Consider the following 15,417-nt stretch of genomic DNA (forward strand, 5'->3'; position numbering starts at 1 on the left):
TTCGAGTTCGGCGAGTCGCGGCTGGTGGAAAAATCGGCGGGAGGAGTATCCGATGCCTATCATGTGTTTCCCGAGCCAAGTATCCGATGACACAAGTCGGCGACATTCATGAGATCCTGCACTTGTTGGACTACAGCGAACCCCGATCTGCTCAGTCGTCGCTCAAAACGCTGCCTCGGAGCCTTCGTGGAGCAATTCTCCGTTTTGCTCGCTCTCGCACCGCTCCGCCCGCGAAAGCCTCCGAGAACCGAGGTCACTGGAAGTCTTGTTCCGAGCGGAATTACCAGCGGAACGAGAATCGCTTTGCCTGCCGCGGTCCCATTTAATGTCGAAAGCAATCAAGGCTGGGAATTGGTTGCTTTTTGAGGATTACGGGTTTTCAACACCCTTCTTATCTTATGAATAGGAAGTGCTCGGCCACGCTCTTGGATTACACTAGGCCGAACACATTTTGGAGGTACACATCTCGTTCGGGGAAGCTCTCAGAGGCTCTCCGGCTCTGAGCTCGAGGGAGGAAAAGCGCGTCGGTGCCTTCTGGACAGGACGCATCTGTGAAACCTAAAGCGAGAAACGTCATTCAGGTCGTGATTTCCTCGCACTGACGTCGACCATCATGAGTTACGATGGCTGAAGGATCTTCATCAGGATAAGTCCTTCGCTACAGCATATAAAATGCGGACTGATCGCGGCTATTCTTCCTGAACGTCGTGCTTGCTCGCTCGCAGAACTCCCCGGGTTGTCGAGTCCGAGACTTTCGGACACGTCCCATCCCTATGAGCATGTACTCTCGGGCGAGCGGGAAGAAATATGCAGCGTCCACAGTCTGCGGATCCCTCTAATCGAATCTCAGCGATAGCACGTCATCGTCCAGCCTTCACGCTGACATCCATTTCGAGAGGGCACCAATCCATTCAGATCAGACACCCGCAGATCATCTCAATTGCAGGGCTCCATTCGCAGAAATGAATATCAGAGAAGAGAACTTCCATCATGACGGGAAGACCCACATCCGTTTGGGTCGCGAGTGAAGGATCAGGTTTCTGCTCAGGCTGCCATACCGCGGGAACTCTAGAACCATGAGCTCGGCACGGGGGAATATCGTGAGGGAAAAGCGAGGGGGCTCAGGACAGGGGGGCTCGGGACCCGAGTCTCTCTTTTTCGCTTGAGGCCGAATAGAGAATTATCAGGCCGGTGGGCAAGCGGATCCGGAGTCCTGTCCAGAGTTCAGAGCAGGGATACAGGGAAACTCATTCACGTAAGCGTCCAAGTACATCGGAGCCGGACTCCGGCTCGGCAGCAGTGATATCTCCAGAAAAGCTGAGCCGCTGTTCGAATATCCAATAACATATACATGCCAGGGATTTCCCGGAGGAGAATTGGGAGTAGGGCTAGAGCATTCTAGTAATACCTTCGACGGAGCTAAGCGTCGAGGACGATCGGCCTCTACATGGGAGCGTATCGCGGACACAAGGAATCTCAAGGGTGGCCAGGCCTGCTTGCCCTCCGGCCACGCGATTGGATGAAATCCGCCTAACGAGGGCCTTGCCAATGCGACTGAGAAAGGCAACGCGCCGCCGGCGATATCATCCGCTCAAAGATCAGTCCGGGCTTTGACCGTGCGCGTACTGCGGGGTGTTGGACGAAGTCCCTCCCACTCGGCAAACCAATACTGTGGGTCAACGCGGGGACTCAGAGAGCGAATTGATGAACAAGCGTCGAAATTCTATTGACACCGTTCGGTTCATCGGATTATGGGTTTCCGTTCATCAAAAAGAGGATCTAGAGCCCGGGCGAGTTGGTCCAATACTGTTCTTCTTCCTCTCATGTATTCGGAAATAGCTCGAGCGAGAACGACGAAAGATAATACTTCCGGGCGGCCCCGCCGCGTCGAGAGGATTCAGAACTGAGTTTTCAGGAGCTCGTTACGATATCGTTAAACACTCGTATGGACATCGGCTTTTTCTGCCGAGTGATGGTCCTCGTGTAGTGTGTTGAGCGCTGTGTGCACGACGATTGGAGCTAACCGAAAAAACTCGAGGGTGGCGGCTCTTCGGGATAAAACATTGGGTAGAGAGGGCGAAACCGAGGAAAATGAATTCGGAGCCGTGTGGCGCCAGTGACGACGATGATGATGGTAACAAGATTGAACACTCGACGAAGTTTTCCAACGCAACACGAGCCCGAAGAAGAACGAGCGCACGATGGAACGAAACAGTCGGGAACGGAAAAGAGGGATACCACTTCAACTGCGCTCCGCTACCGCTTGCACCGGGTGATCTAATTCGCCGAGAAAAGCAGACCATCGTCGCTCGGATTCGAGCGAATCGTCAAGGATGCCGCCGCTTCACGGAGTCTGAACAATTCGGTGCATCGATTGATTCCTCAGGATGGAGGAGGAAGAGCCACGGAATCGAATTCTGCCCACTTCTATGGACCGAAATCGCGATATAGAGACTTGTCATTTCTTTTTCCCCGTTCCCGGCTCAGCCTCTCCGCTTGAGAGGCAAGCTGAAACTCCGGACGAATGAAGGTATCGGCCGAACTTCGCAATTCACTGAGGGCGAATGTCATCGACGAAAAAGCTCGCACCTGTTCTACAATCGATGGCCCTGTCAAGCGCCTGAGCCGAAATTAGAAGCTGTGCGTCACCCCCTCTCCACCAATCTGCGAGAGTTCTTTCTCTCCTCGCTCGACGGTTTGCGAGGGGAGTTAACTCCTGACTCCCGCGAGGGTCGCGGTGACAAGGAGAGCGTCCGCGCGGTATGACCTCGAATTCGACTAGTACCAGAGCTCGTCATCTGCCTCGACGACCCATGTCTCCGAATCAAGGTCCTAATTGGAGCCTCGAAATCCAACGAGCTCCCCGAGGGATTGGTCAAACGGGGAAGATCAGATGATCAAGCATCAAACCCATCGCGTATGAATTTCCGACGCTGAATGTTCGGAGTTCGAAGGCGCCTCTGTGTATGTGGATCTTCCGATCGATAAGCTTCTGATCCTTATTCTAGACAGTCGAACTTGTTTTGTTTGGTCGAATGTGTATCCTACACACCGTTTCCCCGCACGCCTTCCGGCAATCTCGTTGATCCATTGCCTGTATTGGATATCATTCCGATGTATTCAGCGCGGTCAAACCCCATGCTCATCACTGTCATCTGAAGCACCCGCCATCCACTCACTCATGTCAGAGGTAGCTCGATCGACTGGCGATTCTCATTACATATCTCTCAGGCTCATGAGAGTGTCCAGAGACATGCGACAATCGTGGACTGACGACTGAGGTCTTCCTAATGACAATCACTCACCTTCTTCAGGATCTTCGATATCGAGGCATTTTCGTTTGGCTTCCTTGAGGAACCTCTTCATCATATTCTCATTGGCTTCCATCCTCAGTGCGTTTGGTTCGGGAGGAAATGTCCCGTGACTCCTCGATGGAACGTAGGTAATAGAAAATTTGAGGCGATTGAAAAATAGTGTCCCTTCAAACCATCCTGAGCGTGGAAATTGCTTTCGGAGGTGAACAAGGCACCCAAGCGTGCTTTACGCGGGTCGCGCGGTCCGCTTCTAGGATATTTACTGCGTCACCTGAAATGAGTTCATGCTTCAAATTTCGGGAGATTTTCGAGGATCGCAACGGCGTGCCCGTGCGATTTTTTCAGTTCAATTCGAATCTCTCGCTCATGACTAGAACAGACACTAGCGAAAACCAATGATGAGATTCTTTCCCTAAGCTACGGCAGACACATCTCTTTGCGGCTGGGAGCAATTATGATAAAAAGCAATGTCTTAACGAGCGATTCTCCGAACTGCCTAACTGCACCAACTTCTGAAACCCGGGCGACCTGCGAAAGCGTCGCGCGTCGCTAGAAATTCTCCTCCAATGAATTATCAATAGCGGCGATCTCCCATCACTGTCCATCCTAAGTAGCCAGATCCTCAGTCGGAAAAGACCCATGTTGGGTGGGTCGGGAAGGACGCCCGTTCGAGTTTCCAAGTTGGGCAGGAGGTTTCCCTCCTGCGAGTGAGCCGACGAGCGATGAGCAAGCAGGACCGTGATGTTCCTCTCTGGAGGGAGTGAAATCAAGTCACCCTTATCACGACTGGATGTTTTCGACAACCGGCAACAGCTGTCAAAATTAAAGAAGATAAATAGTTGGCGACAACTACCCATCTGCTGCTTCAGAACAGGAGGCTGGAGACTTCCGCCCCTAATCAGGGCTCAGAACAAGACTCCTTAGAGAAATCTCTCGACTGAGAGAGTCGCGCCGCGCCTACCAGTCCAGACAAATAGGGATGAAAACATGTTCACGGAACTATGTCGCAGTCAACCTCGCCGCACACAAATCCGGCAAGGTCTCCTCGTCAGTTCTCCATTGTGTCGTGGTCTCAGTGCAGCCCATAGACAGATAGCCCTGAATAAGCATACACTAGCTCGGAAGCCTCGATGGCGAATATCATCGGGAGCCGTTCCGAAGAGACACAAGCACAAGCTATCCGATGTCACAAAACGAAAGATATTCGGCAACGGATCCACAGAATGCGATTGTATAGCCGAGGATCGATGGAGGAAATTATCAGAACGTCGGCGACAACGCAACACGAGCAGGCTCAACGGCCAGGTGGTACTCCGTAGGGTCTTGAGCAAGAGCCGATATTGATTGTGGGATTTGCAGGTACGCCGTATGTATATCAGAATCCTTCTCGGACTGAATTTCGAAGAGCTCAAGCTCGAGGAGCAGACTCGATCGGAAATCATTATATACCCGCGCTGTTTTTTTTCGGTGGGTCGTTTTCTTCCGCGGCACCAAAAATCAAGATGTATCGATAGTTCAGAGGGAGGGAAAGTAGCTTTTATTCCGGCTCGAGAGAATCGATTTTCACATCAAGGAGCGACTCGACTCCGTCGTTTTCTCTATGAACTGAGCAAATGGAAGGACCATACACCAGATTCGAGGGCCGTCGGCGACGCCGACGTCGCGCGTCGGAGACGATCAATTCTGAGACAGAAATCCATACATTTCAGGAACCTACCGAACCAGCTCCCGGTCGGGTTCGAAATTCGATGCACCAATCGAGACTACTCGAGACGTCAAACAAACAGAAACAGAGATTTCGAAATTCGTGAGTTTGAGGAGCTCGTCCAGCAGATTCGTCGAATTTCGTCACGGGCTCTCAATGTTGTAAATTCGCAACAGAAGATAGAAAATCGCAGGGATTCCCCGACATCAGTGATCGAGGCACATTTAAGGGAATGGGAGTCCGAGAACTAGAGCCGACCCGGTCGCTCTTGACCGCGACAGCGTCGTAGTTCGGCGTTTCGATGATTGTTCACGATTTTCTGAGAGACAAAAAATGGCACACAAGTCTTATTGTTGAATGAAAAATGGAAAGTATCCTCTTCCATTTATCCTCCATCGCTCTGACATACAGGAGCTCAGTAACAGTCAACAACAAAAGCACAAAATATATGTAGCCTAATGGACGTGTGTGAAGAGACCGGCTAGGGGAGCAACCAAATCGCATGTAATGATCCAGTACTTGTTGAGGAGGCTTCAGGCAGCGGAGGCAAATGGTGAAATCCTCCCGCTTTTGCGTAGGTTCAAACGAGGGAATACAAACAGAATTATTTCATTTACCCCTTATATAAAGTCTCGACTCGAATGTTCTATCATGGGCGGTGGCGGACGGCAATGATTACGTAAGTCGAATGGCAGCGAAAGGACGCGGATTCACCGAGCAAAGCCGGGCTTAGCTCCAGGGAACTTCAGCATCATTGCGCTTCCCGACGCGAGGCTCATTCCCTATTCGACCGACATCGTCGAGGTTTTAAGGACCCAGGGATGCGTGGTCTCCGACCGGACTCGACTTTCAGATAGGTGCGAGCTTGACGCGAGCCGGTACTCCCTCGGCCTTTCCCGGAAGAATGAGTAGAATCCACTAAAAAATCTCGCTTTCACTGAGGAAATGTGAGCCGAGCTATCTGCGCGCCCTTCCCTGACAGAAAGTCTCTTGTCCTCGTTTCCACTCACCTTCCTTCGTCGCCCTCTCCTGTGTGTCGACGAATATTCCCTGAACTATGACGAACTTTCCGCTGTCGTCTCGAAGAGAAGCTTGTTTCGTTAAATGCTCATGGTTGTCGTTCAGAAATCCTCTGAGGAATGGTGACTCGAATAAAGCGAGGCACAGTGCACTTGACACCCTTTCATTGGCGGTTCGCGAGTCTTCTGAGCGCGCCTGCCTCCTCCATGTGGAAAGGCAGGCTTCTCCAGTCGGCGAGGACCTTTCCCCTCGTTCCGAGGGAAGCTGTTGGAGCAGCAGGTGGCAAAGGGGGATTCGGAGCGGAGCTTGGCGCTAGGCAAACAACGTTACAGCACCTGAATTGATTTAAGAAACTCTTATTTGGCTTCGGTTTTCGGTTCCGAGTCAAGCTAATTTAGTATGCGGGCCTCTAAATTCGAAGATTCTGCCTTTGCATAATGAGATCTTAATCCAGGCTGATCCATCGACAACGTTCCGTATTCCGAGGCGGGCGCATACGTTGTTTTTTTGTACGAGGATTCTCGTCGATCTAAAAACTCCGCTCATGTGGTCTCGGGAACGGTGAAGAAAGGTTCGCGAGCCAATGAGGACGATATCGTGGATAGCTACCAAGGTCTCCGCTTTCCCCTATAATGATTCCGGTCGGAGGACCTGGAACTTCCCAGCAGAGTCAGAGCTTGATGCCCTTCCTGCCGTGCGCTGATGATGTTCGACACCCGCGCCGACGCCTTATCTGAACTGAAAATGTGAAACCGGTTTCTATCCGAGCATGTGCGGTATCTCTCCTATTCCTTCTCAGCACGAACTCTCTCGGGAATAACCTATCTGAGAATCGACTACATTCAGCAACCGCAGATTCCACTGACTCACTCGATACGACCTTGAAAATCAGAAAAAAATCACTCGGGAAACATTGACGATCTAGGCACGTGGAAGCCCCTCGTCGGATGTACATAGGTATCCTTTTCCGCAATCTCAACCATTCCGAACTCGGGGATCGATGGCATCCTCTCGATAATCATGTCGACGTGAGTCTCTAGCCGAACGATTGCCTTCGTGCAGCGACGCAGCTGAAGATGAATCAGTTGTTTAGGCTCGAGCATCAGTCATTTCATCAGATCCTCCTGGAAGATCTTCTTGTCAGCGGTCCTACCACACGTTCGATACTGTTTCCAGCCTTTTGGGGCAACTGTTCTGAGCGCAAACTGGATCACCTCTAGAGAAAACTCCTTCCCAACGAACAGCTTGAATGCGACCCACGGGGGTACAGCCAGACAAGTCCTAATGGCAACGGGACCGAAGTCGGTTTCTATCCGATTGGAAGTGATTGAATCTGTCGAGCTCTTCCGGCGCCCGACTGCTTTTTTCGAAGGAGGCCCGATCGATTGTTCCAGTCCCTCCAGGAGAGTCTCGCTAATTGCTCTCCCGTAAGCTCATTAAAAGACTTTGAGAAAAAAAGGAATGGTCCAGCACGGCGTCGGCGCGTCGAAGATAGGGTCAGATGTCGAAATCTTGAGTGAAGAGAAAATCAGAGCTACACATCATGAGCTGGAACAGTCGATCTGATCGTTTCCGCCACCGTGATTTATTCGAGGCACAAGTCCCATGTCTCAGGAATGATTTGCAGCGAGTTCCCTCAGAATTGGAAGAACGACTTTTCTCGAACATTCAGCGTTGTTTTGACGGAGGACGGAAATGGGAAAAGGGCCACGACGGGAGGGGCCTGTCGAAGTGTCGATAGCTTCCAATCGAAGTGAAGGACTTGTGAACATTTTGAGTTTTTCCACGACGGTGTCTGTCAAACGCGTATCATTCCCTAGAATGACCAACCATCGTCGGAGCTCATCGCCATAGCATTTGCTTATCATAACAACGACAGAGTGAACATTTTCGCGCTTTCGGAAGCATTCGAGCTCTTCGTCGAGGTTCGGCAGGGCTAGGAACTCGTCGAGAGCGGCGGGCACAGACGAAATCGCTATACTGATCTTCTCTCTAACAATTTTAAGGTCTTTCCTTAGGAGATGACAAACGCTCAAGGCGCTTATGTCCTCTTTGGCTCTTTTCAACCTCTCGAAAGCAGCGCTCCAGTCGACTTCAGGCGTGAAAGTGGACCGCAGCTCGTTAAAGACCGCGGTGTCTTGTGGGGTGGTTTTCTTCGCTGACTCCGAAAAATTCACGGTATCGACAATGATGGCGGCCTGGAGCAATCTCGCCACAATTGGCGTCAAAATATCTTTCCCATGGGAGATCATTCGCTCGCCGACTAACGTTGCGCACGAACCGGTCATCGCCCAAATTTTCTCGATTCCTCGGGAGTTTTCTCGTTCCCATTTGTGATGGTCAATTATTCGTACGACCGCTCCCTCCAACGATTTCAAAAAATGAGGAAGCACGTTGTGATCGACGAGCGTCAATTCGAGCAGGTTCCGTCGTTGGAGATCCGCGAGATCGATGTCATCGAGGAAAATCAAGGAGTCTGAGCTGATGGCGACTTCCTCTAGAAGGCACCGGACCTCGGTCTTCAGGCAGAAGTCACATCGAGGGACGCTCAATACAGGCAACACGGTAGAATTATTCGTCTTTGAAAGATAGTATCCAGTAACCTTCGAGAAAAAAATAGGTTAGAATGGTTTCACCAGCGGATATACTCCGTGGACTTTTGGGCCGCGGCTCGGGCTCCTCTAGATACTCACCAAGGAGCAGACCGCAGAGTCCAGGTCGCAAGACTCATTGCCTAAGACGACATGGAGCTTCCGTTGACTGTCAGTGCCTTTGATGTCCAGTTTTCTCAAGGAGGTCAAGTATTCCTGGAAACTCATCCCGTTTGCCTCTAAAAGGAATGAAGCGTGGAATGACTCCTCCCGTATTTCCTCGACAGTGGACGCACTGGCATCCGTCAATCTATTCGCTATCGCGATGTAACTCCGGATATTTTACGACCCTCAATATGCCACGGCGGGAATTCATGGCTCTCGTCACTGGTTTCGCTCCGTTTGATACGTGTTTGAAGACGCGGAGACTAATAACTCTATGAGAGGAGGTTCCACTCAATCATTTTCGCATCCGAGAGACATCTGACTTATTAGGACTGCTCTAGAGGAATATAGGCCTGAAATTATTCTAGGAGCCCCGTCCAAAGCCACAACATCTATCAAGCTGAACTCACGCGAGAGGAGGCGAGGACGGGAGTACCGCGAATTTTTCGGAAAATCGTTGCCTAAGCTCACGAAGGACCGTAGCAAGCGAGGAAAGAGACTGCATCTATGAACAAACATACAAAAGTGGCGGTAAAATCGTCAATTGACAGTAAACATAAATATTTTTGGCTGGAGAAGAGGAGGGAAACAACATAGGGTTTCGAACGCCCGAGATCCCAGAGCCGCTTCACTTCCGTCGGACGTATCCTGGGATTCGCCGTGGAACGCGGTCACCGTTCGCAGAAAGCGCCGGGTGCCGGCGTCGACCAAAGCCTCGCGAGCTCGATTGTAATATTCTACAGGAGCCGATTGTGAGTCTGAGTGAGATTGATTTATAGCTTAGAGCGCGCTACGAGAGCTTATGTCCATTATCATAAGGTACCAATCGAAAGGTAGCCGAGTCGCCAGTTCGCCACCGCGAAATTAGAGTTCTCCGCGCGGTGGGAGCTTTCGTCATTGCGTGGAGGAGTTGCAGAAGCCCTGGTGCCTCAGTCCCTAAGCATGCGCTCGCCTGAGATGGAAATCATGGGGTTCAAGATTGGTTTCATTCGGATCAATTTACAGATCGCAAATCCACATGCGGGGGAGAATTATGCTCCGTCAGCTTTGATCATTACCCATTTCCTGACCCCATCGATCGATCGAGCACAAGGATGTGGCCCTTCGTGAAGGAATTCGAGGATCTGCCGTCTCTGGCCGCGGAAGCAGGACTCTTCAGAGAAGACTTGCTCGAGTCCGTCACTTGCACGTTCAGTCGAATCGCACGTCAAGCTGGGACTGCCGACTATCACGGTAAAACTCTAGCTTTAGAGACCTACCCAGGATGGGATGAAATGGGCAGGAAGATTTATTTCAATTTCTCTGTCGATCCACGTCGATGTTCTGCAGTACTCAGAATTGGAATTCTGATGCAGGGAAGCTGATGGCAGGGGAGCATCTGAAGCTACTTCGAGCACTATCGAATAAGAAGTCGATAGCGCTGCACGTGATGATGTCCGTTGAGAACTTCCGGAACTTCGAAGCTTTGACTTCCTATGAAATGGACGAGACCGACTGGGAACGATTCCTGCTGCGTGATGCCTCGGTTTTCTTCGTCGTGGTGCTACAGGAAACTCTTCTCCGCTACAAAAACAATTTCGACTTTTCGGAGTTGGTCGGCGAGCTTCTCATGAAGCCTCAGACGTCCCGACTATTCGTGATGTTCTCCGAGTTTTTCAACAACAAATCGCGGATGTTCGTGGAAGAGTTCTCCTATTGTGTGTTATTCTGTTCGGCCATGTGGCAAACCTCTGCGAATCGGTGGAAGGAATGGATGGGCTACAAACACCTGCCGGAGCCGTTCCGAGAAGATTTGTGCGACAATTCCGCCAACCCGGCAGCTCTTGCGAAGAGAACGAGCCTCCTGAAGCGATTGACTCTGACGGACTGCATTAATCCGTTATTTCTCAGAAAAAAACTCGAAAGCCTAGTCTCCGATGATCTCAACAATGAACGACGTCGATTCGCATTCACCCTTTGCGTCATGGAGCCCGAGAACAAGGAAAATTATAAATCCCTGATCCGAATCCTCGCTGTCTGCTCAGAACTTGCGCATGTCGACCGAATAAAATCGTGGCTCGAAGACCAAGCGCGCTGTGACCCCAACTCGGAGGCAGTAGCAGACTGGGATGACGACGAGGATTGGGAAAGCATTGACGAAGATGAAGAAGCCTCCGTGGAGGAGGACCACATCAAATCATGGAACGCGATCGCCTATAGAATGGCGAACAACCAGTTCATTGATGCGATCGCTCTGCTCGATAATCTCGCGATTCCCGGGGCCACGAGGGAGGACACGGAGCGCCGCAATTTGATTTGGGGTTACGCCGCCAGTCACACAAACGATCGAGATCTCCTGAAACGAGCTCGGCGCATCCTTACGGCATCGGCGGACAAGCACCCTATTGCTAATTACTGGCTCGCGGAAATGAGTGTCCGGCTATCCTCATATCCAGAAGCTTCCAGGTGAGCGTCTAAATCTCCAAAAGGAGTTTCATTGGGTCGTCCGACGGGTTCATGGACGACACTGCCTTCAAACTGACACATCATGTAGCCGAGCGTACAAATCTCATTCGGGTCCAGTATGTGACGTTAAAATCGATAAGGTCTCTATTGCAACAAATGTCCGAAAGAGCGGCGTTCGATGAGATCCTGAGACGCCTGCCTCACCATCCGGCGCCCTCGACGTCGGAATTCGCAGAAGCGTCTTTGAAGCGTTTGAATCATTTCCGTAAAAAAAATCATTCTACTGCTCCGGGTTCGGGGAAAGTCCGCATCTGACGAGGACTTCCAGCAGCACTGAGTTTTCCATGTCAGTCGAGGATCATTTAGCGCTCATATTATCTTCTTGCGGTCATCCTCCCCCCTCGAGGGATCCATTTTCCGAAAAGCAAGACCCACCCAGAATCATGACACTATCCTATTCGGGAACTGCGTCCCAAACGATATCACGTAATCGGAGGAGATCGTCTTTGGGCCTATCCTGAGCACGCTCTCACGTGGGCTTCAGCGCTCGTATTGAATGAGCCTCTCGAGCGACTTACCTAGGTTATATTATATTCTCTCTACATGCCGCGGTCAAGGAAATTTCCATATTCATGCTATAAGCAACGAATCCTGTCCCAGCTTCTTAGACAAGGCACGATTCGAGCTCGTGGCGATCCCCTTCGATCGAGGTTTCTTGAAGCCCTCGACGGAAGAGGATTATGCTAGCCGAGTTAAACAGCTCAAAGAAACGTTCCGGAATCCCTTGAGAGCCGACTACATGTGCTGCCGACAAGGCTGTGATCTGAAAGGAATCTTCCGGAGCAGCCTAGGATTCAATGGTATCGCGCAAGTGACCTGTGGAGGTGATTGTCTTCTCAATTTTCACGCGGACTGCTGGAAGATTGTCGTCCAAAAGGATCTCGATGGGGGTAATAAGCACAGATTAGGTGAGTTTCACCATCGTGGGCGTGAACTAGTCCCCGACACATACAGAGGATTTCGATGACAGAATACGGGGAGATTCCGAAAAAAGACTGAGAACACATTTCTCCAGGTTCTGCATGCTACACTCCTGATTGTCCGGGACGTATAATATTGGTGAAGCTATTCAACTCGAATATGCAATCCACGAAAGAATACCGCTGGAAGGACGCCACGGATAGGCAGTCTAGTTCCCCGGTGGACTTGGAACGTGAATTACTTGACGCATTGAGGCTGACAATTTATCAGACCAAAGATCATTTCAGGTTTGTTAGGAAAATGACTGACTGAGTGGAGTGACTCTCCTCTCTCCGAGCAGCGGAAGGATTGAGCCAATTAGGTTTTTCGCCCCCTTCTCACTCGGAGCCATAATGTTGTGGATGATCGACCTCATGTTCGAACGCTTCTCGTTGCAGTCAGTCCGAAATCCTGACGCTTTGTAGAGACATCAGCGAAGGCGACTGTGATAGGCTTGCGACATTCGTCGAGACTTGCTTCAGGGAGGATCAGAGACTCAATCCTCCTTGGACGAAAGCACAGTGGCTTCAAGCGATGCAGTCTCATTTCGAAAAAAAGGTGGAGGCTCCGGATATAGAGAGGATAAACTCGGACTTGAACTCTCTCGTGAGTGGGGCTGGCGGGAGTTCCGATTCAGAAGTTATGTTCTGGCCTTCACTATGAGCGAGGATGACGGTGCGGGATTCTTTTTGTTAAGGTGCTCGTCGAGCGTCTCAGCATGGATGAGGTAGAGTCCATAAACCTCGAATATTCTCGCGTGGAATCCGAACTCAGCGAGCTGCTCAATGAAGAATGTAATCTCCGTGAGGAGCAGCATAGATTGATGAAGCCATTCGACAATTTGGCGAAACTGCAGGACGAGCTCGAGGGTACTGGAATTCCGCGGATATATCTGTTTTGCGATCGCCGCAAGATCGGAATCGACAACTCCTACTATCCCGCGACGAATCTTCATTCTGTTTCTTGCAGGTCTCACTCAACGGGAAAGGGAAACTGACGAAGCTGAGAAAGATTTGGGGACTCTGCGAGGGGTCCTTGATCTCAAAAGAAAGATTCAGGAAGACTTCAAGGACGAGTTGAGGAGAGAGCGGGAGAAGCTTTCTGAAGCCGACGCGCGTTTAAGGGAAGGGGAATTGAAATATATCAGTCTGCGGGATGAACGATCAGACCTCCTCCGTGTTGTGAAAGAGAATGCTTTGGAAGCGAGAGCTAGTCTTCGACGAGCTCTGATGGAACTCAACGAGACGCGCTATGTCATCGGTAGGAAAATATTTCATTCTTTTGACGGGAACAAATTTTCGGAGGGGATCCCATCAACAGTGATTCTGTTGCTCACAGCCAGCGACAGCCTCTTAGCTGTCGAACAAGCCGTCGGAAGGAACATTCGAGCAGCGGAGGCGCAGCGAAACCCTGACCTGAAGGAGATGAACCGGGCTGCTAAACGAAAAAATTTCGAGCTCCTCAATGACATTGTTACGGCCTCACGAACACTCGAGGAGACGACGAAGGCCACCACAATCGATATTCAGAATGGTGGGTTCGAACGTACACCTTGAGTACCATTGACGCGCTATACCGTATCAATGAATTCAGAAACTCGCTTTCAAGCTCTGTATTGGGGCCAACCGCCAAGGTCTCATGATATACGCGAAGCTCAAGAATAATGGCACCGGAATAATGAGAAATCTTTCTTAAGGTCGCCTAGACGCGGCGGACGTCGAAAGCCGAGAGGATTGTTTGCAGGAATGGTTACAGCGCTATTCGAACCTGCCAGATCTGAGTGCTGCAGTGGAGAACCAGAGTCTAGAACATGTCGCCCGAATTCTCGGATGACAGAATATTGTACATGAGTTATCGATGATATTGTGATTATTGTGGGTCCCTCAAAACGGAGACTAGCTTCATCGAGGGCTGACCGAAGTACTCTGTGATCTATATTGAGATTTGTCAATAAACTTTCGTGCTTCAGGAGATAATCCGAGAAAACCTGTTACGGTCTCCCTGAGCCAATCATTGTTAGTCCAAAATGAGCGGCCGATTCATGTCTCATGCCGGTGAGACAAAACAGGAAATTACGGCATGGAGTTTTATCAATCCTCAGTTTTCTCCTGCTTTCGACGCTTTTCAGTTTGAATCTCTCGAGTTCACCGGCAAGAGAAGCCCCTCCATGCGCGGGGAGGACCCGTGTGAACTCTCAGTATTCCCGATGCAGAATGAAGCCCTGGGATCACTGAAACGGGGGTCCTCCGAACACGGGACTCGACATCGGAGGATGATCCGATATACCCGAGCCTGTTATATCACGTGTCCCCAAGTGGACGGTTAACACCTCCCGAAACGAACCAGACGATGACTATTGGCGAGAACCGAGTAATCGGTTGCTTTTCTATCAGTGCGGTCGAGTTGAACGCGGCTTGTGGGAGTTTCCGGAGCTGGAATAGCAAGTAGAGGCTCTGCAACCGTAGCCAGGGAACCGGGGGGCACAGCTAATTGTTCCGAAGTCTCCGACGGCTCAGAATAATTGGCGGAGCGCCCAGAACTGGCAGAATGGGAAACTCCTATGTCAGGGGCAGTTGGCACGACTTTCTGAGATTTGGGCACGAATTCCTCTTCACCTTCTGCTTGAGCCGGCAGGACTCGAGGTTTCCATTACTGATTCAAATGACGCCTGACGGCTCTCCCATTGACTTTCACATGAGCCATCGCTTTTCCCACTTGCTCTATGAAGACCACCGGAACTCTGCGTTCCCTGTTCAAGCCCTCCACGACTCCTCCCCCTCTGGTGAAAGAGCGGGACCGGGACGAATGCTCGTCAGAAATCTGCCTTGAACTTCCCTGGACAACGTGGAATTGCTCCGGAAAACGATCGAAACACAGCGAACGGGGAACGAAGAGTCCGACCGAAAAAGACCTCGGCGGGAATTTTCCCATCGAGCGCTTGGTTCGGCGTATGATTGTACGCAGCCACCGCTTCATCGAGAGATGTCTGATCGGGAGTTTCGAGAGAACGTTTCAAGGTCCCGACCTTCTTTTAAGCTTGACCATTGCTTTGAGGGTGGTACGGAGAGGACCGAAGATGGATGACGTTGAAGCTGCTGCAAAGCTCAGCGAACTCGGATCACACAAACTGCAGACCGTTGTCCGTAACAAAAGTTTC

At 50.9% G+C, this 15,417-nt stretch overlaps 2 protein-coding genes across 2 annotated transcripts; one reads left to right on the forward strand and one right to left on the reverse strand.

Annotated features, from left to right (window-relative positions):
• Window positions 1-7,609: 7,609 nt before the first annotated feature.
• On the reverse strand, window positions 7,610-9,365 carry pn (exopolyphosphatase prune). The gene is made up of 3 exons (XM_018639703.2): window positions 9,206-9,365; window positions 8,733-8,869; window positions 7,610-8,642 (listed from the first exon to the last, which is right to left on the reverse strand). The coding sequence occupies exons 1-3, from the start codon at window positions 9,312-9,314 to the stop codon at window positions 7,650-7,652; spliced, it is 1,239 nt and encodes a 412-aa protein (XP_018495219.2). The 5' UTR covers window positions 9,315-9,365; the 3' UTR covers window positions 7,610-7,649.
• A 118-nt stretch (window positions 9,366-9,483) lies between these two features.
• Window positions 9,484-14,093, forward strand: LOC100902129 (uncharacterized). Its single transcript, XM_029111604.1, has 10 exons — window positions 9,484-9,547; window positions 9,801-10,028; window positions 10,151-11,240; window positions 11,901-12,208; window positions 12,316-12,508; window positions 12,659-12,866; window positions 12,958-13,129; window positions 13,230-13,520; window positions 13,599-13,793; window positions 13,957-14,093. Exons 2-10 carry the CDS (start codon window positions 9,890-9,892, stop codon window positions 14,091-14,093), a joined length of 2,733 nt encoding a protein of 910 aa, XP_028967437.1. The 5' UTR covers window positions 9,484-9,547; window positions 9,801-9,889.
• The last annotated feature ends 1,324 nt before the right edge of the window (window positions 14,094-15,417 follow it).

Source organism: Galendromus occidentalis, unplaced genomic scaffold (assembly GCF_000255335.2).
Source record: "Galendromus occidentalis unplaced genomic scaffold, Mocc_1.1 scf7180000077451, whole genome shotgun sequence".
Classification (NCBI taxonomy): Eukaryota; Metazoa; Arthropoda; class Arachnida; order Mesostigmata; family Phytoseiidae; genus Galendromus; species Galendromus occidentalis.